This window comes from Astyanax mexicanus, chromosome 7, assembly GCF_023375975.1.
Source record: "Astyanax mexicanus isolate ESR-SI-001 chromosome 7, AstMex3_surface, whole genome shotgun sequence".
NCBI lineage: Eukaryota > Metazoa > Chordata > Actinopteri > Characiformes > Acestrorhamphidae > Astyanax > Astyanax mexicanus.
The window spans coordinates 15,883,048-15,910,606 of NC_064414.1; the positions used below are offsets into that span (position 1 = coordinate 15,883,048).

A 27,559-nucleotide genomic window follows, 5' to 3' on the forward strand; every position below is an offset into this window, starting at 1 on the left:
CGCAGTAAACTTACAGACCAATCACGTGTGCTTTAAGATCAACAAACGCTCTCCTCTGCCAATCAGATCTGTGCAGATGCGAGAGCGCAGAGCCACACAGGCGAAGCAGGCGGTGAGAAATACAGATGGTGCGCACCAGAAAAAGAAATTTAAATTCCTTTATAAAACATATTAACAGTAATGTAACCGAGCGGTGTTACTTGGAGGAATTAGGGAGAAACAACCGAGACAAGAGTCCAAAATATTCCACTGTACTCCACCTGATCAGAATTCCTCAGCAAGAAAAAAAACCCTCGCTGCCAGACGCGCTCTCTTTACTTCCAAAACAACCCTACCTCAAATCTAAGGCAACCCCCAGGGGACAAAAAGCATCGGCAACTTCCCCCATCAGTTTTACCCACAACATTTCTCCATATATTGTATGATTTGTTATTCATGTAATTATCATAATTATCATGACAGGCAGGCGCAAATCTAATATAAATAAAATCAAATAAAATCAATATAACATTTTAAAACAAAGTTAACATAAGTTCAGGGTGTTTCCATTTATTTTATGATAGGTTGTTAATGTAATTATTGTTACAGGCCTATTTAAAACAATAAATATTGTTGAAATATACTAGTATGTGTAATTTGTTTTGTCTTTCAGCTGTTGATGGCATAAAACACTGACAGAACTTCTTTAGAAGGCTTCTTTAGAATACAATATATAATACTGAACTATAACGCAAATTAAAAATGGCGACGGTCCGGACCTTGGCCTGGCGCAATGTTCTCCAACCGGACCGTACTGAATTCTAATTAAATACCCCTGGTCTAAATCATTCCATTGCAGCTCTGGCTGTATGTTTAGGGTCATTGTCTTGCTGGAAGGTGTATCTCATTCAGAGTCTCAGGTCTTTTGCAGCCTCCACCAGGTTTTAAGATCTCCATCAGATTGCCCTATATTTGGCTCCATCCATCTTCCTATCAATTCTGACCAGTTTCTCTGTCCCTGCTGAAGAAAAGCATCCCCACTGCATGATGCTGCCACCACCATGTTTCACAGTGGGGATGGTGTGTTCAGAGTGTGTTCAGAGTGTTACTTTTTTATGCCACGCATAGCGCTTTGCATTAGACCAAACACCTTCTTCCATATGTTTGCTGTTTCCCCTAGATGGCTTGTAGCAAACCGAAAAAGGCACTTTTTTGTGTTTGTTTCTCTTCTTGCCGCTCTCCCATAAAGGCCAGATTGGTGGAGTGCACAACTTATAGTTATCTTGTGGACAGTTTCTTTTACCTGAGCTGTCGACCTCTCCACCTCATCCAGAGTGACGATGGGATGAAATTGTCCTGGTAGGTTTGCAGTTGTAGAATAATCTTTTACATTGTTGGGTGATGGATGGGTCAGTGGTGATTTCTGTGCATGCTTTTTGGTTCAGTAAGAGTGCAGGTTGATCAAGGTGAGCAGTCAAAATCTGACAGTCTTCTTGGCAGGTTGTGAATATCCTGTTAGAACTTACATGTGTAGACACTTTGCCAAGGTCTGTAAAATGCCCCAAAAAGCCATGCTCTTTGAAAAATGGAATTAGTTAGCATGGTCAAGGACAGCTCAGTAACCACTAACTCGCAGGCCTGTCATAAACTGAAAGCTGCTGTATCAAAAGTGTCAAATCTAAAGTTTCAACCTCACCACAGGAACAAGGAAACATCAAGGAAATGTTCTGGGTTTAGTTGTTCTGTTACAATGAAGAGAGGTATCTTATAATAAGCAACAGTGAGGCATTAAACCCTAGTTGTAAAGCATGGTGGTGCTAGTATCATTCTCTGATGCTGTTTTACTGGTGCTACTCCTTCCACTTAGAGAATGATCCTGAAGGAGCTCGACCTAGCTAGAGGAAATATGTGGGATGTACTGTATGCCTTCTCTAACAAATTATTTTAATTTATTAATACCTAGCACATGTAGCAGTTATACCAGCAAGTAGATGACACCTGTTAAAGTACATCAGTATGTCTTTTATAGTTGTTTAACCACATTGTATATAAAGTTATGACTGTTATTAACAGTGCAGCAAATAATATTCTCTGTTTATGATATTCTGATGTTCTATGATGCTCCCTGAGTCACTTTCTCCTTCTCCCACTATCTCTGTCTCTCTCTCCTTCTCTCTCTCTCTCTCTCTGGGATATTGTTGTTGCAGGTGTCAGGGAGCTGTTTTTAATATGGAGAAGTCTCCTGGGTGGTTGATATTGTCATTACATTTATATCCATATTTATTGCTTTTTTTTTTTGCTATTACTAATAACTTACTGGACAACGAAAGGAGCCAGTGACTGACAAATGAGTGACAGAGCATGGTTGGATAGCTTAGCACAAAGAGACTAATACATCCTTGTATTCTGTGCTCTGCTGTTTTGCAACATGCAGCTCATTAATTATCACTAAACGTGTTTTGGATTAAAACAGGAATAAGAAGTTTGCAACTGAAGCACAGGAGGTTTTCGAAGTATATGCCAGTTGTTGTGTTCAGTTTCTTAGAGAGTAAGGGCAGATTTCTTAGCTGCATTTAAAAGATCCTATAAAATGCTGTGTTCCTGGCAGTGAAACATACTCGGTTGGTTAGACTTCATCTTTGAACCAAATTCATGTGTAATATGCTAAAAAGAGGATATGGTCCTTTTGGTATCAAACAGCTGGACGTCAAAATCTACCTTAGACCTGCTGGCCTTGTGCTAAATCCTAAAGGCATGAATGGCAGCTCAGCAGCTCAGGCAGCATGTTTTTTGCCCTGTTTTGGCCTCAGAATTCAGAGAATCCTCTTATTTCATTCATTGAATTTGTTTCTAGCTGTCATGGCCTGAAGGCTAATGAGCTGGCAGCTTCCTGAGACACAGATTGGCGCTGGATTTTGAGCTGAAGAGATTAGCTTTTTATTCTTCTAAAACCTTTCATAAATGAAGGAGCTCTTCATTCATTCGAAATCGCGATAAGTCCCTGGCACCAAGGCCAGAGTTGCTGAGACAAAGAAAATGAGATTAATAAGGCTCTGCTGAAATTAAAGCACCTGCTGATTAGATAAATAGATTTTGTCCACACAGGTTTAAATGCTAAGAAGCTATTCTGAGAAAGTGCCTTCATTTTTTAGTGGATGGAAACCAACCTTCTTCTGCTCCTTTCTTTATTTAAATAGTGTAAATAACTGTGAGTGTGTGAAGAGAACACATTGATGTTTCGCATGTTATTTTATCATTTTCACCCAAAGCAACACATTCTTTTTCTCTATTTTTGTGGTTAACTTACTATTTTGTACACATATGATAGAACGTGTTCTCTTATTCTTTATTTATTATTTATATTCAATAATTATTTTAATTTATAATTATTAAAATTATTAAATTAACTAATTTTATTGATAACTACCAACAAATGACATTTCTCAATTTCTCAACCTATTCTCTTTTTAGTTTTCAACACCAGCCATAATATTATCAGCCATAATATTAATAGCACTGACAGGTGAAGTAAAAACCTTGACCATCTTTAGCTACAGTGGCATCTATCAAGTGGTGGAATGTAGCAAGTGAACAGTTAATGTGTGAAGCTTCTGTGATGAAAGCAGTAAACTTTGGTTGTGAGCCATCAGGGTATAAGGGTGAGATGACTGAACAGAGCCTCTCAGAAAACATGAGGCAGATCTTAAGGCCCTGTCCCACTGCGATTGCGTCTAAATATCCACTAAAGTACGTCCAAATTTATCAGAAAACACTGCGTCCACGGAGTGAACGCGCTGCGTCCAAATTACGTCCATATTCCGTCTAAATTGAAGTTGGACGCCGACTTCCAAATTTGTACGTCGACTTCCACTCTTTGGGCGTCGACTTCCACTTTTTGGACGTCGACTTCCAACTATATATGGTTGTTTTTTCTAGTGAATCATCATTTCTTCTTGAGCTACAAGAGAGAGCACATCTATTCTCTTCTACACAACCACAGATTCCTTGCAGTGATGGTGCAGCAGCAGAACATACTCCTCCATGTGCTGGACCAGACCGGGAGGAGGCGGCAGCAGGAGAGGACTGTATGGGTCAGGCCTTGGATTGTACGCCGGGTGGAGTTTGGACTGTATGACCGGCTGATGGTAAAGCGATGGACGCCAGAAAAATATTTTTATGGACATCGACGTCCACCTGTACGTGCCGTCCAAATATCCACTAAAATACGTCCGTACTGCGTCTAAATATCCACTAAATTACGTCCATATTAGTCGCCGTCTATTCCGAAAATTTTGGGAGGTACCAAAACCACTTTTGCGTCTAAAGTGGACGGCAACGTCTAAACTACGTCCACTTGGACGGTGCCGTCCAAATATCCACTAAACTACGTCCAGATTGCGTCTAAATATGCACTAAATATCCACTAAATATCCATTAAAAATATACACTAAACTGCGTCCACTGAAATTTGGACGTACTTTAGTGGATATTTAGACGCAATCGCAGTGGGACAGGGCCTGTACAGGGAGTTCCTCAGGGAGTACAGTGGATAGTACCTACCAAACGCTAAGCTAAACGTTTCACTTAATTTACAAATAATAAAAACTAGTGTTGTTCACTCTCACGAGACTAAACACACATCCATCTATAGCTGAATTATGGAGAGCCTGCCATCTTCCCATCTCTGTGTTCTATCAAATAACTGCACACTTCTAGCGGGAGCTGCGGATGAGCCGAGAATGAACGGGGTTAAATGGAACTAAACACCTAAAAATACACATTCAAAATAGTTACTTTTCATTTGGCCAGGCTATTCCTTTAATTGGAAAACAGAATGATGCACTTTACTTACTCATTTAACAGCAAACCTAAAGTTTCAGCCAGGGCATGTTTAAAGGTTTATAACTGAAGTTTTCAAAGGTTAATAACTGAAGTTTAAAATATTTAAAACTGGAATTTAAAAGCTTTAAAAATGAGCTGCGATGCTGACACATTTAACATTGTTCTGTGATGAGTAAATGAGAGCAACTTTCAGTTATAAAAGCAGTGTGGTAAATGATAATATATTTATTTAGAGAGCAGCAGTGATTTTGGGCTGGTGATGGATGAATAGAAAGGGGTTCTGCTGAAAAAGGATAGCAGGCTGATTATTAAAGGAATAAAAAAAATGACAGATTGTTCATTTTTGAGACTGTGGCCAGATACCACAGGAAACCTTCAGAGTCCATGATTGACATGGGATGCTGCTCAGTATTAGGCAGGTGAGGTTTATGTTATGGTGTATAATTGTTTTTTTTGCTTGATCACCTTCAGTGTTTTCTTGGTTTGTGTTCTTATTTTTTTTGAGATTGGTTTATTTATTAAATACCTGGTGACTTGTGATTTTGGCTTATTATGTCATACAAGATTGAAGACTGGAAAAAGACAGTCTGGAACAATGAACTTCGATTTCTGCTGAAGCGCAGGTGCTAGGGTCAGAATCTTTCACCAGCAGCACGGATCAATGAACCCGACCTGTCTTGTGTCAATTGTCCAGCCTGTAAAGGTGCTTTAATGAAGTGGAGAAGGTTTTCTTCTCATTAGGAACAGAAGCAAGAGAAGAAGCTTGTCGATGTTTCTTCCTTCTCATTTGAGGTCTTTTGTAGTTATTAGCCCTGGTTTACCAGCAAACTGGGCGCTTAATATTTATTTAAAAGCTGTCTGACCAATGGTAGGATGGTCCCCCCTTGTATGTGAGCCTTTGTCTTCCCAAAGGTTCTTCCTCCTCCAGCTCTGAGTAGAGTTTAGATCAGGCCCAAAATGTCTGGCCCGAGCCCATGCATGTTCTGTCTGAGCCCGCCCCGCCCCATACAGCGCTAAAGCTGACAATTTTTGGGATGTTTGAATGTGCAAAATCTGTTCAGAATGATGTTAATGAACATTGCAAAAAAAATTGCAAAAAAAAGAAGAATAGACCTATTATTAAAGAAAAACCTTAAATAATAACTCTGAAACATTAAAACATAAACAATGCGAACAGTGATCCACAGGCTTAAACTTTGGTAAATTAGGCTACAAGAATGATGTCTGAATGACTTTCCTCCAATCTAATATAATTTAACATGGTTTAAGAATAAAAATAAATTCTAAACAAATAATTTTTTTATATTGAGCTTATGGTCTATGTGCAAAAACACACAAAACTAATAAGGCACTGCACAGTGCTGCAAGTTTAGTGCGCAATACGGACAAGCAGAGTGTGCACTGCGCACTTGTGCAACTTTTTATTAAAACACAGTTTGGTTTGTTACTAAACTATATTGTGATTACCATACATAGCTTTATATAAAATACAAACTGCATTAAAAAACAGACGGCCACACCATTTAATATTTTCTTGACCCCGGACCAGAATCTAAGCTCTAGCTCTGGGGAAGGTTTTCCTTGCCTCCGCACTCACTGGGGGTTCTTTATTATATGTTCAGTGTTTCGGCTTTTCAGTTCCCATTCCTCAACCTCATAGAAAAGCTGTGGGGTGAGCTGAAGAGGGGAATGCGTAAGAGAAGACCCAGGACTCTGGATGATTTAGAGAGGTTGTGCAAAAAGGAATAGTTGAAGAAGCTTTTTCTGTATTCTACCATCTTGTGAAGAGTTACAGGAGAAGATTAAGTGCTGTCTCATTGGCAAAAGGAGGTTGTACAAAGTATTAACACAAGGGTTGCCAATAATTGTGGAACATATAATTACATTTAAAAGATTTATTTCTTAATGTGTGATTTCCCCCCACCCACCAAAGCTAAGATGTTTGTCTTTTTTTTACTATTTCATATTATATATAAAAAGAATGTATTCAAGGCCAAAGAACTCTTTTAAACCAGGGGTGCCAATAATTGTGGAGGGCACTGTATGCTTCCATTGTATTATATAAACACAGTCAGATTATTATGGCCACCTCATTGTTTTTGCACTACATTTTTGTCAGCTCCAAAAAAAAGAAAAGAAAAGAAAAACCTCATATAGGACACTCGTTACAGACTGTAGTTCTGCATCTGATTGTCTGTATATCTTATTATTATCTTCCTTTCATTCTGTTCTTTAAATCTCAGGACCCCACAGGAGAGACCACCACAGAGCAGAAAGTATTATTTGTGTGGTGGGTCATTATTCTCAGCAGTGTGTTGTGCTGTATGCAGAATAGAATCAGACACAGCAGTGCTGCTGGAGTTTTTAAACACTGTGTCCACTCACTGGACTCTAGCTGCTCCACCTTGTAGATAAAGTGAAGTCAGAGACTTCACAGCTTGTGTTTCTCTTCCTCCAGTGCTTTATCAGTGCCCACAGGACGCAGCTGATATTTCAAATAACAGTCCCAAAGCAAAAAACACTGCTGACCAAAAATACACAACAGCCTGTCTCACATTTACCAAAAAACATCTTGGTAAATGTGGTGGTAGTGTGATGGTCTGGGGCTGCTTTTATAATCAGAAAAATATGAATGTGACAAAGAAAAAAGAAAAAAACAAAATAAATCTGTAGGGGGAAAATACTTTTTCACAGATACGTACATACATATATCTGTTAGTTAGTTTGTTCTTGTTAGTTCTTTATTTGTATTTTCACACTGTCACAATATGATTTGGGTCTTTTTCAAGGTCATACACAAAATTTTAGTAATGATTTGAATTGTTTATTCCTACTGCTTTGTAAAAGCAGGTGTTAAAGTTGTTTGCTGCTCATTCAGACAAAACACAGACAGAATGTTTGTAGCTCTGGATTTGGGTGTTTGTCTCTCCTGCTTGATGCTGTTGACCTCCGCCTCTGCTGCAATGCGTTTCTCTGTTAAATCAATCCGCTGTTCCTCCTGATGCTCATGCTGAGCCTGTGAGAGCATTTTCTAATCCTACTTTATTCCTAATCAGGCCTGCTGGCAGAATGAATTAGACAAGGGGACACAAATGTCTTAACGCAATAAACAGCTCAGGATTGATATCAGGACAACAAGATATCTTGCTCAACATTAGCGTGAAAGTATTCTCTCTGGCACGATCATACCCTTGCACTGAATTAACTGCAACAGGAGCAGCATCCATGCAACATATCAACAACCAATTTAAATAATTATTGTGGAGAAAAACAAAGATTTGTGTCCTGATTCCTGACTTAATTAAGATTAAGACCCAGTTAGGATGCTGTAATTATGACATGATAAAGTTTTCTGAAACATTGATGTACTTAAACACGCTTGCAGGGAAAAGTGTTCCAGAATCTGCAATGCCTTTTTTTGTTTGTTTTGTTTTTAAAGTATTTCACACAGAACCCTAAAGGTAGTGCCACTGGTTGCAGGACATGTTGTGCTGGCAAAGTGCCTGTAATGAAAACCCTACCAGAAGGCCAGATTTCATGGTGTTGTGTGCAGTTTTGTAGAATATCAGATCGATTTTCACTGCAGCCCAACGTTAAGTTCTTAAACATGACCAGCACTGGCACTGGAACACTGCAGAACTTCTGTCTCTGATGTAACAAATGAAATGTAACAGTGAATTCAGCAAAATCTCCTCACAAACGACTTTGTCCTGAGTCTGGCTGTGGTCCTGTGTCTACAGAAAACTCTGAATTTATGTATCGTCTAAAATTAGTATTTTACAGGCTTTTTTCTCACAGTTCCATTACAGGTGCTCATCAAGATGATTTAAATTGAACACTTTTCTGCTTTTGCCTTTATTTTACTGTAATTGTTTGTCAGCATATCTAACTTTAATCTGTTTTAACTGAATCCTATATCTTTGCATTTCTAGACAAAAACAAATCTGACATTTGCTAAATCTGTTACAAACAGTGGTGGTTCTGGACTATATCAGCTGAGGCAGTGTAGAACCCTTATGTTAGAAGAGCAGATCACTTTCTAGCTTATAGTGCTTTGCACCTCTGCACCTCTTTTATAGTTTTCAGCACTAGAAATTCACAGACTGTCCTCACTTTGTCTGAATCAGTTGAAATCCCAACACTGGAAATTACATGTCCCAGGAAGTTTAGAGTTTTCCGCATGATATTACACTTTTTCAGATTCAAATCAAACACACTTTTAGATCTGTAAATTACAGCATCATATAAACAAAACAATTTCTAACTCTCAAAGTACCTTATCCGTCAGTTGTTAGAGTATAGCTGTAGAGTTTTTTTAGACTAAACTGTAAACACAAAAATTCATATAATTCTTTGCTTGTGATGAAGGCAGTCTTAGGGATGCTCAGTGAATCACCACTTACTTGCTAATATCCACTTAAAGATGGTGACACCATGTAACAACTCCAGAATTTCATGAATCTGAGGCATGGGATGTGCATCAAGATGCGTTTTGGAGTTGAGGCCACGATAATCTACACAGAAGCGCCATCCTCCATTTTTTTTGGAACAAGTGCAACAGGTGATGACCAAGGAGAAGTAGAAGGTTGTATAATTCCCTGTCCCAACATCTTTTCTACAGTCTGGTCAATGATCTGTTGTCTGACCACTGGTACTCGGTATGCCTTCTTTCTCACTAGAAGTTCATCAGTTGTAACAATATGATGCTGTAACAAAATTTTGTTCCATCTTCCGAAGGCAGACTACAGACGGCTGTACTAAAATCAATCAAAAGATGAGAAAAGCAGATTCTGCATTAGATAGAATGTATAATGGTTGTTGCCCCTTTATCTCACACTCTCATTCAGTGGTACAAAGGCTCTCTGAGTTTGTCCATTTGCTAGTACGAAGGTTTGTCCTTGGCAGGGTTTCCATCCTTCTGATTGATCTTTCAGTCTTCTCCACTGAGATTCTTGAATAAGAGAATGTGTGCTACCAGTGTCTATAATTTCCTGAGTATAATGGGATTTTATCAGAAGAGGAAGGGAAATGGAGGTAGGCCGGACACTTTTCTGTTGAGGCTGCACTGTTGCATACTGATTAATTCTCTTTACTGAATACTGTTTCTTCCTGCAATTATCCTCAGCATTGGCTTGTGTCAAACAGATTTTAACTTGGCTAAGGTTTCGCTTTATCAGAGTCCCAATCCAAACTAACTACATAAGGCTCTATACTGGTAAGCAAAATCCCTGGATTTCTTTACAAAATCTTTCTTTCTACTTTCAGTTCATAGTCTTCTGAAAGAAAAGAGCGCAAAATATATGTTTTGAAATGTGCCCAGGTTTTTACTTTTTTCTTTCAGCCAGCCACCAATCCTTTGCAGCCCCAGTTAACAATAATATCAAAATGTAAAAAAAATCAGAATCAGATAATGGTCACACAGCTAAGAATTCCTTACAATTCCTCACATCAAGGCGGTCAATATTGAGGTGGTTAAGTTCTACAGATACCTTGGTGTGCACCTGGACGATAGGCTGGACTGGTCAGTAAACACGGACTCCCTCTACAGGAAGACACAGAGCAGACTCTACTTCCTCAGGAGGCTCCGGTCCTTCAGGATCTGCCAGAAACTCCTGCTGATGTTCTACCAGTCTGTGACACTTTTTCATTCCGTCAACTCTGGTCACTCTATGGACAGACCCCCATCTCTGCAGACACACACTATTACATTACATTATTTTTTATAGTTCTACTCTAGTTTGCACTAGAAGTTTATTCACTATACACTGTTTACATACAGTCATATGAAAAAGTTTGAGCACCCCTATTAATCTTAATCATTTTTAGTTCTAAATATTTGGGTGTTTGCAACAGCCATTTCAGTTTGATATATCTAATAACTGATGAACACAGTAATATTTCAGGATTGAAATGAGGTTTATTGTACTAACAGAAAATGTGCAATATGCAATAAACCAAAATTTGACCGGTGCAAAAGTATGGGCACCCTTATCAGTATTTGAAGACTCCTAACTACTTTTTACTTTTTAACACAAAATTGGTTTGGTAACCTCATTGAGCTTTGAACTTCATAGCCAGGTGTATCCAATCATGAGAAAAGGTATTTAAGGTGGCCAATTGCAAGTTGTTCTCCGATTTGAATCTCCTCTGAAGAGGAGATTCAATCCTGAAATCCTGAAATATTCAATCCTGAAATATTACTGTGTCCATCAGTTATTAGATATATCAAACTGAAATGGCTGTTGCAAACACCCAAATATTTAGAACTAAAAATTATTAAAATTAATAGGGGTGCCCAAACTTTTGCATATGACTGTATATACAAGTTTGCACTGCTAAATTTAAATTAATATAGAACTGTGTATTTGCACTGTCTGTATGGCTGAATTCAGTTCTCCTCCTTTTTTTGCACATCAGCTGGTGTTCATTGTCTACTGTGGTTACCTGCACTACCTCCATTACACACTAAAGACTGTACTTTTATACTTTATTTTTATACTTTATCATTATATCTTATCCTTCTTTTGTAACTTTTTGTGTACTATGTATACCTGCTGCTGGATGTTTAGAATTTCCCCTTTGGGATCAATAAAGCATCCATGCACCCATCCATCCATTCCAATATAGGAAACGAGATCTTGCTCTTCTCCTTGACTACCAACACCGAGGGAACTCTATGCAAACAGGTGGTTTACTTGGTAGTACAGCTACATTTTCACCTCTGCTAACTTGTAACCAACTTCCTGATTTTGGAGTAGAAGTAACAGTGGCATGTACTTTGAATCTGTTCATCTCTATGCCTCAAACAGTAAATCATTGTCTGCTCTAGCTCTTTTATCTCTAACTTTAGTACACTTTTTACTCTACTACATTCCCTTTCCAGAAAATACTGCCATTTGTCTGCTGCTGCTTTAATTCAATCTTCTATTCCTAAATCACATTCATTTACTTTACCCTCAATCTGTGATAGCTTATTTTCCAAAGTTGTCACTCTATCTTCCACTGATATCACAAGCAGGCTGATCTACTGGTGGTGAATTCTACATCCTCGTCTTCTGCTTCCTGAAATGACTGTTCATCTATATATACCTTTGACTAAAAGTCTGAATAAGTTCACTGAGTTGTTCTTTAGGTTCTCTACGAGTAAAAAACAAATCAAGATCTGGTTTATGTTCAGGATTAAGATTAGGATCAAGTTCAGAATATCCATTGTTGCCATGTCTATGAAACTGACCCCAATGTTACCAAACAAAGAATCAAGGTGTATACTACAACTGGATGTTAACACACATACATCATTAGATGTGTCCCTGTTTGGGCGCAAAAAAGTTCAATTATATTTTCGAAGGAGACTCTAATTATGATGTTGCATGAATGAAACATCACAAACCATGTCATATGCAAAAATGGTTAATAGGGGTGCGGCTAAGATATAATATTTTGGCTAAGCCAGTGTTACGGTACTTATCACTGCATTTCACTACTAAACGGATGTAGTTGACTTCTGAAGTGAAGTAATTTCGCTAGCTGAGTGTGATGTACCTAACGTTCAGGGACTCATTCGTTCTCTGTGGTTTGGACTGGGAGAGGACACAGTTGCCAAGGTCAGATAGACCCGCTATGGCCGGGTAAAGCAGTGTTAGATCTCTGATGAAGATTTCTGCCTCCACCGTTCCTCTGGTCTGCCTGAATCTCAGTCCTGCTCTCCTGCAGACACTGAACTGTAAACTCCCAGTGTAAGAAAGGGCTAGTCACGTAGTCACATTGCACAAGGGCATCGTACAGACCTGCAACACTTTTTAATTTGTGTGTGTGTGTGTGAGAGAGAGAGAGAGCATTGGTGTGTTTGTACTCATTTCAGTGTGCAATCTTTAAATGACTTGTTCCAACAGTGTGTTAAGTCTCGTTTATAGATCTGGTTGAGTTGCTGTGTTAATGAAATGGGCTCAGTTCTAATTACTGTTTTCTTTGAGAGAGATTTCATTCCCATTTTGAAGGGGTGTTTATGGTTTGAAATAAGCTGTGATAGTTTTGATACAGCTAAAAAGCTAATATATATTTCTAGAGAAAAGCTACTTTTATTTTATTTCATTTTGTTTAAGCTAAACACTTAAAGTTTGTACATTTTTGTGTGTTTTCTAAAACTGTGAACTGTGGATTTTTTTATTGTACTATATTATATTGTATTTGATATATTTCCTTAGTACTTTTAAGCTCTAAAAGATAGGTTTCCCTAATTTAGATTTAAAGTAAAAGTAAATGTACCAGAGTAAAGCCAAATAACACTTAACCCTAATTGTGTCTGGTTTAATATATTTCTTTTTTACGCCTTTCTTCTGTTTTCAGTCTGTTTTGCTGTCTGGAAAAATCATCACATGCGCACTGTGACCAACTACTTCATTGTGAACCTCTCCTTTGCCGACATTCTGGTCACTATCACTTGCCTTCCTGCGAGCCTGGTCGTGGACATCACCGAAACGTGGTTCTTGGGCGACATGCTGTGCCGAATATTACCTTATTTTCAGGTAAGGTTGAAGGGAGTTGGTGAAATAAGTGATGTTCAGAGCTGAGATATCATCATAAAGAGGAGTTCCATATTAAATGAAACATAACATAAAACACAAAAAACTAAAACCATAACATAAACTTATTACAATAGGTATATTACATTATTCAAAAAAACTGTTGAAAGATGATTGTAAAGTTGTCAAAATGATTTGGCAAACATCAACAGTTATACTGTTATAATCAAATAATTTAAAAAACATTATATAACATTAAAAAAGGACTTCGTAGTTTGTTTTTCAGACCAGAATATTTGCTTAAAAATTCCATTAAATCTTTTGGATTTTTTGAGTTTAGAGTAAGTACTGTATAATGTTTCTTCGTTAATCAATAAAACATTGTATGTAAAACTCTTGCTTGAGGAGTTACCATATAATAACAGTTTGTTTTAAGTAAAAAGCTGCCTGAAATGAAAGCTGCCACCTTGTTTAGACTTTTTTAGTCAGTAGAGAAAATGGAGCCAGAGCAATTGCAGTAGGAATAAGACAAAGAGTACAGAAGCTCACAAGGCAAACCAAAGTAAAACGCTTTATAAGAACATCATATCTAAATCTGACAATAATTTAAAATACATTAACGAGGATGAGAGACTCTGAAGGATGGAAAATGTAAGTATACCAGTTGACCAATTGTACCCCCGATGGGCTAAGCTGCTTCATTACCACTCATAAAATGACTGCAGATCCTTCAGTTACCCTTATTTATGCTCTATCATGCATTTTCCTTCTTACATGAATAACTAAAAATCGTTAGATTTATTAGATGTATAAGGCAGAGACAGTACCAAAATATGTATTCAGAATATTAATTTTAATAAATAATATATAAATAAAAATAAAATTGTAATAAAAATGTTACAAAGTATATCACAAGAAAATTAGCTTCTACTTCAGTAAATGTGCACACAGTGAACATTTCAGTAACATTTCTATAGCGCAGAAAGATCCTTATAGAAGACTTACCCAACTGTATATTTCATTACAAAAAGCATTTTAGTCCAATTTAGGATACTGTACACAGTATGGGATAGTTATTAAAAAAGTGTTGTTTTTTTCATGTGTATAGCCGTAAATATTGAAAACTGTGAAAATGTCTTTTAATATTGTGATATAATATTGCCCCGACCTATTATATATACCTATATATTTTAAGTATTATTATTAATAAAATATGTTTTTAATTACTGCATTCAAAATTAAACAGAAACAGCAGTTATGAGCTTTCTGCACCACACTGTTGGGTAGAGGAATTAAATTTCAGTAAATCATGAATACTAATCAGGTATTAATTGATCACAGCTGTGTGGGTGTAAACAGGTGTTGGCTACTTTTCAGCAGCTTTCAGTCTGTAATAGCGGATGCTCCTCCACAGCGCCATCTACAGACTGTTACACACATCGCACTAGAGATTCACCTCTCAGGCTTCTGTTCTGTTTGGATAAGAGGCATGGGTTTGTGATGGCTCGAACTCACACTTTGTAGTGTAAATTCCTTCCCCTGTCCAATTCTTCTGACCACAGTACAGAGATCCAGAAAAGTGGAGGCCGCCTCTGGACATGGTGGGCGTGGCACAATAAGGTGGATAGCTTGTTTCTAAAACTGGATCACTGATTGGCAAATCATTTTATCTTATAGCAGTGTTCTAAGACATTTTGATCACTGATAAGCCACAACATTAAAACCAGTTCCTAATATTGTGGCATGAAAACAGCTCAGTTCTAATTGGGTCAGCATGTGCCCCGTGTCTGGAACCTTTCGCAGCTAGCTGCAAGGCATTGTGTGTTCTGACACCTTAATATTATAGCTCACATTCCATTTCTCAGCAATTTGCTCAGCTACAGTAGCTCTGCTGTGGGATTGTTTCAGAGTGCCTTCTCACTCCACACACAGCAGGAGGCTTTGGGTGATAATGACCCTGTCACTGGTACAGCGGTTGTCATCCAACAGCCGATAAAACCTGCTGTTTTAGAGATGCACTGATATATTTATCTGGCCGTCACAATTAGACGCTTGTGAAAGTTGCTCATACATCACATCACCACATCAACTTTAAGAATGAACTGTTGACTTACTGCCTAATAATATCTTTGTCCTACAATAAATATATGTATATATATATATATATATATATATATATATATATATATATATATATATATATATATATATATATATATATACATATATTTCCTGCTATAGGAGTACTGTTGTGTAAAATGGATCAGGGTTTAGGGAATTTTTGTAATGAATAATAGCTTTAGTAGAATTTCCCCCTGCGTTCCAAAATACAGCACTTTTAGCTGATGCTCGCAACAGGCTTAGCTCAAATTACCTAAAAGCTTAATTGGTTGAATTACGAAGGCCCTGACATTTAAAATCAGGGCACTGAGAACTTTAAACGTACACAGATTAAAACATTGTTTGTTTACACAATACCTTCAGTTACATTTCCAGGTGCAGTACACTTTACATTACATTTGGCAGACTCTTTTGTCCAAAGCGACTTACAATAGTGAAGTACAAAAGTAATAGAAGGTAAAGGTAAAAACATCTCTATATAGGGTCTAAAGAAGGTCAAAGGGAGATAATGGGATAGAGGAGTGAAGGAGGGGAAGAAGGAAATGAGGTTAGAGTAGGTAGTTTGTTAGAGGTGTTAAGAGAGTAAGTGCTCTTTGAAGAGCTCTGTCTTCAGGAGTTTATTAAAGATAGCGAGAGATTCTCCTGATCTGGTAGTGGAAGGTAGTTAGTTAGAGGTGTTAGGAGAGTAAGTGTTCTTTGAAGAGCTCTGTCTTCAGGAGTTTATTAAAGATAGTGAGAGATTCTTCTGATCTGGTAGTGGAAGGTAGTTTGTTCCACCATTGGGGAACTCTGTATGAGAACAGTCTGGATTGCTTTGTGTGAATGTTTGGCAAAGCGAGGCGACGTTCATTGGAGGAGCGCAGCGGCCGGGAGGTAGCGTAAGCCTTCAGGAGTGATCAGTGCAGGTAGGAAGGAGCTTGTTCTGTCATCACCTTGTAGGCGATTGTAAGAGCTTTGAATTTGATGCGAGCATCAACTGGTAGCCAATCGGAGCTCAATGAGCACTTAAAATTAAGTCACCAAGACTGACAAACACAAACCAACAGGTAGGATAGGGGACCAGGTTGCAAAATCAATTCTGTCTAAATGCATGAATTCCAGCTGTTGCTGAGAATATCTCTACAATATACATGCATTTCCATAAAATTAATTTTGCAGTCTGAATGGCAAACCGAGGATAATTCGACAAAAGTTGAACCCCAAGTCCATTTCACAGTGGATTTTTCCACTTTAACCTGTGAATTGACTTTAATGTTATGGCTGATTCCGGTGTATACCTTAAAAGCACTGTAATAACCATCATCCATAATTGTCAGTAGAAGCTTACTTTAGTACTATTAATGGGTTTTTAATAAACCATATCAGTGTCAGAACTGACAGTATTGTATTTGCTGCCTTTTTGTTGTCTTTCTGAATTAGTGTACTTACATTAGTTTATAAAATCTTTTTTTATCTCTTCATGCAGACCATCTCTGTGTCCGTGTCCGTGCTGACCCTCAGCTGTATTGCTCAGGACCGCTGGTATGCTATCTGCCACCCTCTCAAGTTTAAGAGCACGGCCAAAAGGGCACGCAAGAGCATCATCCTGATCTGGCTGGTGTCCTGCGTGATAATGATCCCGCAGGCTGTTGTCATGGAATGCAGCAGTCTATTGCCTGAGCTTCTGCCTGAACTCACCAACAAGACCATCCTCTTCACCGTGTGTGACGAACACTGGGGAGGTGAGGAAGCTGTATTTTACTTTGCTTGATTTAATGAATTTACTTAAGCAAGTGGTAAATTTTTTTCATATTAATTTAATTTATCTGTTATAACATCTGCCAGTACTGATATTGACTGTTAGACTTTAGACTTTGCAGCTCAGTACTGGGGTGTTTTACATGACTGTAAGCTTGGCACGCTGAATAATCCCACCATCACATTCTGTCACCATTAAATTACCATTAAATCTTCCCACCTGATGGAACTGATAGAATTGTGGTATTAGCTAATATTTTATATATATTATATATTTTATATTTTAATATTTTAATTTTTATGAAGGCTGCATGGTTTTAAGAGATTATCTGTTTGCAAAATTGCAGCAAAAGCACAAAAGAAAATAATTTAAAAAAACAAAAAAATGATAAAGACTTACGTGTACCTCCACCCTTTTCTCCTCACTGACTGTAGCTGTACACAGCATTAACATCAAGCCAAACATTCTTCACATAAACTGTGATTAAGAGTGGCTGAACAGTCAATAATTGGAAAATGTTGGAAAATGAAAGGTTGCCTACAACAACTTAATGTGCCTCACTACACACACAATGGACATGAGAAGACAGATAGACAGACGGACGGACAGACAGACAGATAGATACTTTATTGATCCCCAAGGGAAAATTTTGCACATCCAGCAGCGGGTATACACAGTACACAAACGTTACAAAGGAAGAATAAGATAAAACAATACTTAACAAAATATAAAGTCAAAGGTGGAAAGTGAGTCAGAATTTTCAGACAGGACAGGGTTTTCTCCCAGTGGAAATGTTAGAGCAGTTAATTTTTTATTGTTAGCTATCATTTTATTCAAGTTCAATGATGACATTAAAACTATGAATGATTTGTTTTGGACTGTGCCGTACTGTAATGCCATGAATGAGGACAAGTCTGCTCTGATTATGTTTTGCTTCCCTGTTGTGATTTGAATTGAAGTAAGTGACCAGAATACTTCTGTAGACTAATTTAACTACTAGCATCAACTACGCCTTTTATAGTGCTATTATAGAGCGCCACCTGCTGATATTTATATTATCATCAGGAATGAAAAAATCACATCAGAAAAGTTAATTTGGAGTTACAATATTTAAAATAATAATTGAATTAAGTCACTTTTGTAGGTAATATTAGGTATTTAACAGCCTGCTAAAAATACATCATTTGTAATGTGTGACACATGCTTCTGAAGCATAAAGAATACCAAGGTGAGAGAAGTGATGGTTCATGAAATTAAGCCCAGACTTTTGGGTGTACTTTCCAGAAACTTCCAGAAATTTAGCAGAATGAATTATGTAATAGGGCTGCACAATATTGAAATTTCTTTACTTTGCAATGTATTTTTTCACGATATATATATTTTAAACAATGCAGGACCCGTGATGTAACCAGCTCTGCCCTCACCCACGTGCTGTCTCGCATTAGATATCCGGAGTCAGCCAAGCTCTCAAAACCAGAAAAAAAACAGAAAAACAACAATAATTGGCAGTTTAATCAGGCATTTAAAATGGATTTTTAACAGATAAAAAGAAAAAATTAAAAGTGGAATTTCAGCTGCAACTGGAAATATTTGTGTAAAATTGTGCTGAACTGCGGTGCACAACTTTCGACAGGCTGTCAGTCAGGTTTACAAGCATGTGCCCAGCCATTCAATTTAATTATGATTTACAGGTCTGTGGTGTGATTATAAAACGATTACCAATGACAATGTTCACCACCCTCTGCACAGCACCATCACCAGGCAGAGGAGCTCATTCAGCGGCAGACTGCTGTCCCAGTCCTGCTCCACAGACAGACTCCGAAAGTCTTTTGTTCCTCAATCCATAAGACTGTTCAACTCCTCTCAGCACAGCAAACTAAAGACTCTGTGAAACTTTTTCATTCCGGCCACTCTGGCCACACCATGGACACACCCCCAGCTATGGACACACTCTCAGACTTGCTGATGCCTAGAACACTTTTTATAGTTCTACCATATTTTGCACTAGTAGTTCATTCACTAGTTAATTCATCTACTGTTTACGTATCTTTTGCACTGTTTACGTATCTTTTGCACTGCTTAATTTAATTTAAATTATTATATAACTGTGTATTTGCACTTTCTGTTTGGCTGACATCAGTTATCCTCACATTATGCACATCAACTGGTGTTCACTGTCTATTGTGTTCAACTGCACTACCTCCATTCTCCATCTCCATTACACACACACACACGAAGACTGTACATTTACACTGTATATTCTATTTCTTATTTGATTGTATTTATATGTATCTTTATATTTTATATTTTATCTTTTTTAACTTTGTGTATTGTGTAACCTGCTGCTGGATGCCAAGAATTTCCCCCCGGGGATCAATAAAGTATCTATCTATCTATCTATCTATCTATCTATCTATCTATCTATCTATCTATCTATCTATCTATCTATCTATCTATCTATCTATCTATCTATCTATCTATCTATCTATCTATCTATCTATCTATCTATCTTAATGCATCTTTTTCTACTATCTAGGATTTTTTTTTCTCAGTGCATGACTGCTTAGTTTTTTTTAAAGTAAAGTATCTGTAATGATCCATAAAGAATCCTGCTATTTAATAGGCTCTTCCACATTATTCCTATTTACTTGAAAAAAGCATAGTTACTTCAAATGATTAATTGATTAATATATACAAAGAAGGAGATTATAATATAATGGCTGACCAGTGTAATGTAAATACAGAGCTGGTTTTAATGCTGTGGCTGTTCTGTGTTTGATCTGAAAAAAAAATATGCAATACAGTTAGAGCTTTTTGTTTATCTCAGCATAGTTTTGATGTTTTTGAGTTTAACTGAGGGCTATAACGAAGGAAATAAGCTGCATATTCTAATCTGCCCACAGCCATCAGCTGTGTGTGTGTGTGTGTGTGTGTGTGTGTGGGTGTAAGAGACAGACAGACAAAGAGTCTATGAGAGAGAGAACGTGTCTGAGAGTTCAACATTTGGACGCTGTTTCAACAGTGTAGAGGAACATTGTGTGAAAGTAGTGGATGGATCGATATGGAGATTGAATTAGTGTTCTTGTTGGACAGAAGACTTTGTGCAGTGGTCAGACTCTACCATCATCAATGCTGCAAGATACTGGTGAAAAATTAATGCAACACTGGATTGAAATAAGTCTTGTGAATCTTATTGCAGAAGCTTATTGAAACAATGCCACAGTGAATGTGTGCAGCAATCAAAGCTAAAGGTGGTCCAAAAAAAATATTAAAAGTGTGTAACCTTTTTTGTTGATTGCGACTTTTTTTTTGGCCATGCAGTGTAAATAAGCATTAATAAACAGCGTGATGAGCACACTTATACATGTTATTAGAAGAACATGAAGGAAATGCAAGATCAAACAATATGCGTACTTTAGGAAATGGAATCGTACTAGGGTACTAGGAGGTAAGAAAGCAAGCTCATAACACAAAATGTGAACATGCTGTCAGGTCTGAATGGATATTTGGCACTTTGTGAATCGATTCAGAATCATCCACATCCGAAATGAGATGCATCTAAAATTAGAAAATTCCCTGCACTGCATACTAGGTTGGTAGTAGTGGTGGGTATCATCACTGATTTCCAAGTTCGATTCGATTCCCGATTCACAAGGTCCCGATTTGATTCAAAACCGATTCATTTAGGTAAATTTAAATTACAATAAAAATTGTAGTTTGAATATAAAATATTGTAATTATACAAGGGACACCTAAACTTCCGTTATTAAAATATTAGTGTTTATATTATATTCTTTTAATATCATTTAATGTAGTTTAGTTAATTGCTACACCGTGCGTCACATCTCTATACAGGTTTGGCCACATTCTGACATTTTAGTGACATTAAACAAAAACAACATGCTTCATAAATTTCTTATTCATTTGCGAATAAAAGTGTGAAATTTACCCATACCCACTGGTTCAGATGTGATAATATAATAAGCAAAGTGACAATAAAAACACAACAAAAGCAAAATAAATAGATATAAATAAATAAATGTAAAGAGAGAAAACCTGATTAAATTTAAAGGAAAAGCGGTCACTCTGACCGGAGTTTAGCTCCACCGTTATGAGAGCCTCTTCCTTGGCTGGTAATCACGTTCATCCCTGGGGACAAAATAATCTGAATTAGTAACAGAAGCTTCATAGAGAACACCATCATAATTCCACAATGTACACATTAAATCACTCAGTTACTGGTGCTATAGCGCACCAGTGGGGGTGTAGTTTAGCGCACCGGCTGCGTGTAAAGCTCGCAAACCCGGCTAAAGGGAGATTAGCTTCCCCGGTGATTTGGCTAACCTGCTAAGCTAACGGTGGATTCAGCCAGTCAGGTCTTACTTTGAATAAAGAGCAAACGAAAACAACACTGGAAAACAACTTAAATAATGTTAAATGTACTAGTTTGATAAACACAGGCAGCAGTGAGTGGAAATACAGAAGAAAATGACTTACATTTTTATAGAAACTCCCGGCAGTGCCAATCCTCTGCTCCAGCCTCCAGCTCACTCCAGTCAGGATGGTCTGGCGAGATTCAACGTGAGATGTTAAAACTGTACGGAAAATGGGCTATTTCTAAAGATCGATTCGGATTTTTATTAATCGATATCGTATCATTCAAATGAAGATCGATTTAAACTGAAGATTACATTTTTTAAACACACCCCTAGTTGGTAGGTACCTAAGTGAGTAGATTGTGTGGTTTAAGAAACAGGGGGGGGTTTCCCGAAAGCTTCGTAACGCTAAGAACTTCGTTAACTCGTACTTAAGATTGATCGTTAATTAAAGAGTGTTTCCGTGTTTGAAGCAATTATATTATATTACTATTAATTACAATCAATTATATTACTATATAATTATTAATATTATTATATTATATTACTATTAATTATAATCAATTATTTACTATATAATTATTAATATTATTATATTATATTAAATTACTATTAATTATAATCAATTATATTACTATATAATTATTATATTATATTATATTATATTATATTATATTATATTATATTATATTATATTATTTCCCGTGTCTGCGGGTGCTCCGGTTTCCTCCCACAGTCCAAAGAAATTAGTTCAGGATAATTAGATGTCGGATAAAAATTGCCCCTTAGGTGTGAGTGTGTGAGTGAATGTGTCTCTGTGTCTGTCTGCCCTGTGATGGATTGGCGGCCTGTCCAGGGTGTATACTGCCTTCCGCCCGATGCCAGCTGGTATAGACTCCATCCACCAAGCACCCCCCCACCCCCCCCAAACCAAACCCTTAACGGATAAAGCGGTTGACGAGTGAGTAAGTGAGTGAATAAGTTATATTATATTAAATTATATTACATTATATTATATTATTATAATATTATATTATAATGCCAACTGTGGCTTGTAGTCTAACTGGGAATATTGGAATTGGCCAATCAAACCCAAGAGTAAATTATTAAAATCCAGATTAGCGATGATAGAAGTCTTGACATTAATGCTGCAAGAAATGCAATCAGTCAATTCCTGCAGATGATGCTCACGGTCTAAGCAAAGCTGCAAAGTCACCAAGTCCGTTGATTCTGTAATCAGGCTGTTATGTGGCATACACACACTTATATACAGTTCCCACAAGACCGGGAATTACAGCACAACATAATATATTTCCATGCTATTGGGAAAATCCCTGGTATCCGGTGCAGGGACGCCTGCAGTGTCTTTAATCACACCTACACGTATTGTAAAGGGTATCAGTGAATGTGCAGATAATATTTAATATTATTCCTTAATCAGGTGCTTCTAACCAACATTGTGGCCGTTCATCAGGGCAAACTCTGGGGTGTGTCAGCTCGCAAATATCAGTCAAAAGTTGGACACGTCTCATTCCATGTTTTTTTTTCTTTTCTTTTTACATTGTCGATTAATATTAAAACCATGAAAACGAATTGACGCAAATGGAATTAGTAGACAAAAAGGGGCATGGCCTTCACAATCCCCTGACCTAAACCCAACTGAGATGGTGATTTAGGATGAGCTGGAGCTTCACAGTATAAAGTACAAAACATATTTCTGTTGGTTTAAAATGTAATATATATATATATATATATATATATATATATATATATATATATATATATATATATATATATATACACACACACACACACACACACACACAGGAACATACTGTCACGTCTGGTGCTGTTAGCTCCTCTGTCCCTTCCACACCAAGCTCTAACGGAGGTTCTCAGGTTAACAACTACACTACCCAGAATGCACCACCCGCTGACATCACGCACTCACCTGATCACGTGACACCTCACCTGCTTCCTCCTGGAAGTCCCGAATACTGATTACTGGCACTATAAAGGTGCACGCCAAACAGACTACCACGCCGCGTATTGTAGGTTATCCTCGTACAAAGCGTTACTTATCTCTTGTCTCAGTTTACTTTGTGTATGACCTTGCTTTTTGTTTCTCGGCGCCGATTCTTGCCTCTGCCTTTGATATTGGATTGTTTGTGTATGACCTGGACTGTACTTTCACCACCGCCTCTTGGATTATCTCTGATACTGGATTGTTTGTGTATGAACTCTGGACTGTCTCTCGTTTATGGTATGGTTTTGTCCTCATTGCTCTGTCTACTGGCGATCACCCTTGTTTCTGTATCGACCCTGATTACATCTGTTTATTATTATAATAAACATACTTTGTTTTTATCAGTATCTGCGCTTGTCTGCTATTCTGTTCTGACCATGACAGAATACGCGGCCGAACTAAATCAGATAGCAGATACTGAGGCTATTAGATCTGGTTTAGCCAACCAGGGGAGGCTACTCGGTCAGCACCAGCAAACGCTCGCTGGTGTGACCCAAGCTGTTTCTGAGCTAGCCCGCCAGCAAACCACGCAGCAGCAACAACTAGCTGAGCTGCTAGCTCACCTCAGAGGCGTAACTGAGCCTAGCCCTAGCCCGTTAGCTGCCCCCAGTATGCCTAACGCTAACTCTTCTGTGCCTGGATTTTCTGTCTCTAAACCGGAGTTGTTTGATGGGGATCCGGAAAAATGCAGCGGTTTTCTTTTACAATGCTCCGTGTTTTTCAGTAATTCACCGCCTACAACCGATAAAGCTAAGATCGGTTTTATTATCTCACGGCTTTCTGGTAAGGCACTCGAGTGGGCTACAGCTATTTGGGAAGACCTTTCTGGGGCTAGTTACACTGACTTTTTGGCTACTTTCCGCTCAGTTTTTGATCATTCGCGTTATGGACAGTCTAATGGAGAACTTTTGCTGGCTCTCAAGCAAGGTCAGAAGGCGGTGGCTTCCTACGCTTTGGAGTTTCGCACTCTCGCAGCTGGTAGTGGGTGGAATAACGCTGCTTTAATCAACGTGTTTAGATGCGGACTTAACCCAGATGTACAGAGGGAATTAGCCTGCAGAGATGATTCACTGACCCTGGATCAGCTCATCTCACTGTCGATCCGGTTGGATCAACTTCTCTCGCGCCGACCCAAGACCAGTCCTCGCACTCAACACACTCCTGTGTCTCTGCCCCGCGCTCCCACTCCAGAGAAAGCTGCGCTGCCTGCCCCAGAGCCCATGGATATCCAGAAAACCCGGCTAACTCCAGAGGAGCGGCAGCGTCGAATCCGACTTCGCCTATGCCTTTATTGTGGAGAGGCCGGGCATTTCAAGGCTGAGTGTGGTCTCCTGACCCGACCTGTGAAAGCTCCAGCCCTGGGACAGCGCGTGGAGTGCTCTCCACGCGCTAACGTGGTACGTAAGCACAACACAATCCTTCGCTCTAAATGTTTTTCTTTGCCTGTAAATATTATGTTACCTACTGGTATGCTCTCTGTCCCAGCGCTTGTAGATTCCGGGTCGGAGGGGAACTTCATCAGCCAGGACCTAGTTAAGGAGCATGGAGTGCCCACCAGAGAACTTCTACGTCCATTAGCCATCCATGCTGTTGATGGAAAGACTGTCCGCTCCAAGCCGGTTACCCTGCAGACTCTGCCCATCACTCTACAAGCCAGCGCTCTTCATTTTGAGGAACTACCACTTTTCGTGCTTCCCTGCACCGAGCATCCAGTTATCCTGGGCATGCCATGGCTGAAGACCCACGATCCCACTGTCTCCTGGCGCGATGGGGATATCACGGTTTGGTCTGCTCATTGTCATGAACATTGTCTAGCTTTGGATAGTTTAATCATTCAGTCTACTTCAGTAGAGAGTCCTGACGTTTCTGATCACATTGTTGTACCCGCTGAGTATTCAGATTTTTTGGAAGTGTTTAGCAAAGATAACGCTACAAAATTGCCTCCGCATCGTCCTTATGACTGTGCTATTGACCTAGTGGAGGGTGCCACCTTACCCAAAGCTAGAGTCTACCCCCTTACGCTCGATGAGGAAAAGGCTATGCGTGATTATGTTACTGAAGCTTTGGCGCAAGGTTTCATTCGGCCGTCAAAGTCCCCCGTCGGTTCTGGATTCTTCTTTGTAAAGAAAAAAGACGGGGGACTGAGACCATGTATTGATTATAGAGGTTTGAATGCCATTACTAAAAAATTCGCTTACCCATTACCCCTCATTCCATGTGCCCTTGAGCAACTGCGTTCAGCTACCTACTTCACTAAGCTTGATTTGCGTAGCACTTACAATTTGATCCGCATTAGGGAGGGGGACGAATGGAAAACCGCGTTCACCACTACTAATGGCCACTACGAGTACCTAGTCATGAGTTATGGTCTCGCTAACGCACCCGCAGTATTTCAGTCGTTTATGAACGATGTTTTTAGAGACATGATTGGCAAATATGCGACACTTTTTATAGACGACATTTTGATCTATTCCTCAGACTTAGATTCCCACGTGCAGCACGTGCGCTCAGTTCTCCAGAGACTGTTAGAGAACAATCTTTACGCTAAAGCCGAGAAATGCGAGTTCCACCTTCAGAGAGTCGCATTTCTCGGCTATGTCATCAGCTCCCAGGGAGTTCTTATGGATGACTCTAAAATAGATGCCGTCACTAGCTGGCCCGTTCCCCAGTCTATCAAAGATCTTCAACGTTTCTTAGGATTCGCAAACTTTTACAGACGTTTCATACGTAACTTTAGTAGCATAGCTGCCCCCCTTACGGCGCTCACTAAAAATGCCACCAAAATTCTGAAGTGGTCCCCTGAAGCTGACCAAGCTTTTCAGACATTAAAAGCCGCCTTTGTCTCTGCCCCCATCCTGAAACATCCTAATCCAGACTTACCCTTTGTTGTAGAAGTCGATGCTTCTAATACCGGCATCGGAGCAGTTCTCTCCCAACGCAGTGGTTCACCGCCTAAGCTTCATCCTGTAGCCTTTTTCTCAAAGAAAATGTCGCCTGCGGAGCGTAATTATGGGATAGGGGATAGAGAGCTGCTGGCTGTCAAACTAGCTCTTGAGGAGTGGCGTCACTGGCTGGAAGGTGCTGCACATCCGTTCACCGTTTTGACTGATCACAAAAACTTAGAGTATCTCCGTACGGCTAAACGCTTAAACCCCCGTCAAGCTCGTTGGGCATTGTTTTTCTCGTGCTTCAACTTCTCTATCTCGTTTCGTCCAGGCAACCGTAATACTAAGGCTGATGCCTTATCCCGTGTTTTCAGTTCCCCAGATGACACATGCCATGTTTCTGAACCCGAACACATTCTGCCACCCACAGTTAAGGTAGCTGCTATTAGATGGGAACTAGATGATCTTATCCAGCAGAGTCTGGTTAACACACGACCTCCGGAGGGTTGCCCTCCTCACAAGACTTATGTACCTGAACAATTTCGTGATCAACTTATTGGCTGGGCACATGCTGCTCTTACTTCCGGTCATCCAGGCGTTACACGTACACTGCAACTCATCTCAGCTCGGTATTGGTGGGAAACCATGCGAGCTGACGTTCAAACTTTCGTAGTTTCATGTTCAGTCTGCGCACAATGCAAAACACCAAAAACCCTTCCAGCCAGTAAGCTATGTCCCCTGCCTGTTCCTGAACGACCATGGTCACATATTGCTGTAGACTTTGTTACTGATTTACCTGAATCTGAAGGTTACACAACTATCCTTACAGTGGTAGACAGATTTTCTAGGGGAGTTAAGTTTATCCCTTTTCCTGCACTTCCTACTGCTCTTCAAACCGCCCAAGCTATATACACACACATTTTTAGACATTATGGGGTCCCGGAGGACATTTTGTCAGATAGAGGTCCTCAATTTACTTCTCGGGTATGGAAATCATTTTTTGAACATTTGGGAGTACACGTGAGTCTCACTTCTGGGTTTCACCCCACTAGTAATGGTCAGTGTGAGAG

The 27,559-nt window shown here is 38.9% G+C and overlaps 1 protein-coding gene across 1 annotated transcript in view; it reads left to right on the forward strand.

Moving 5' to 3' along the window:
* hcrtr2 (hypocretin (orexin) receptor 2) overlaps positions 1 to 27,559 on the forward strand; it is a 68,135-nt gene that overhangs the window by 23,657 nt on the left and 16,919 nt on the right. The window contains exons 2-3 of the mRNA XM_007239619.4: positions 13,168 to 13,346; positions 16,930 to 17,185. Of these exons, the coding sequence (XP_007239681.2) occupies positions 13,168 to 13,346; positions 16,930 to 17,185 (435 nt within the window). The remainder of the gene's footprint in view (positions 1 to 13,167; positions 13,347 to 16,929; positions 17,186 to 27,559) is intronic.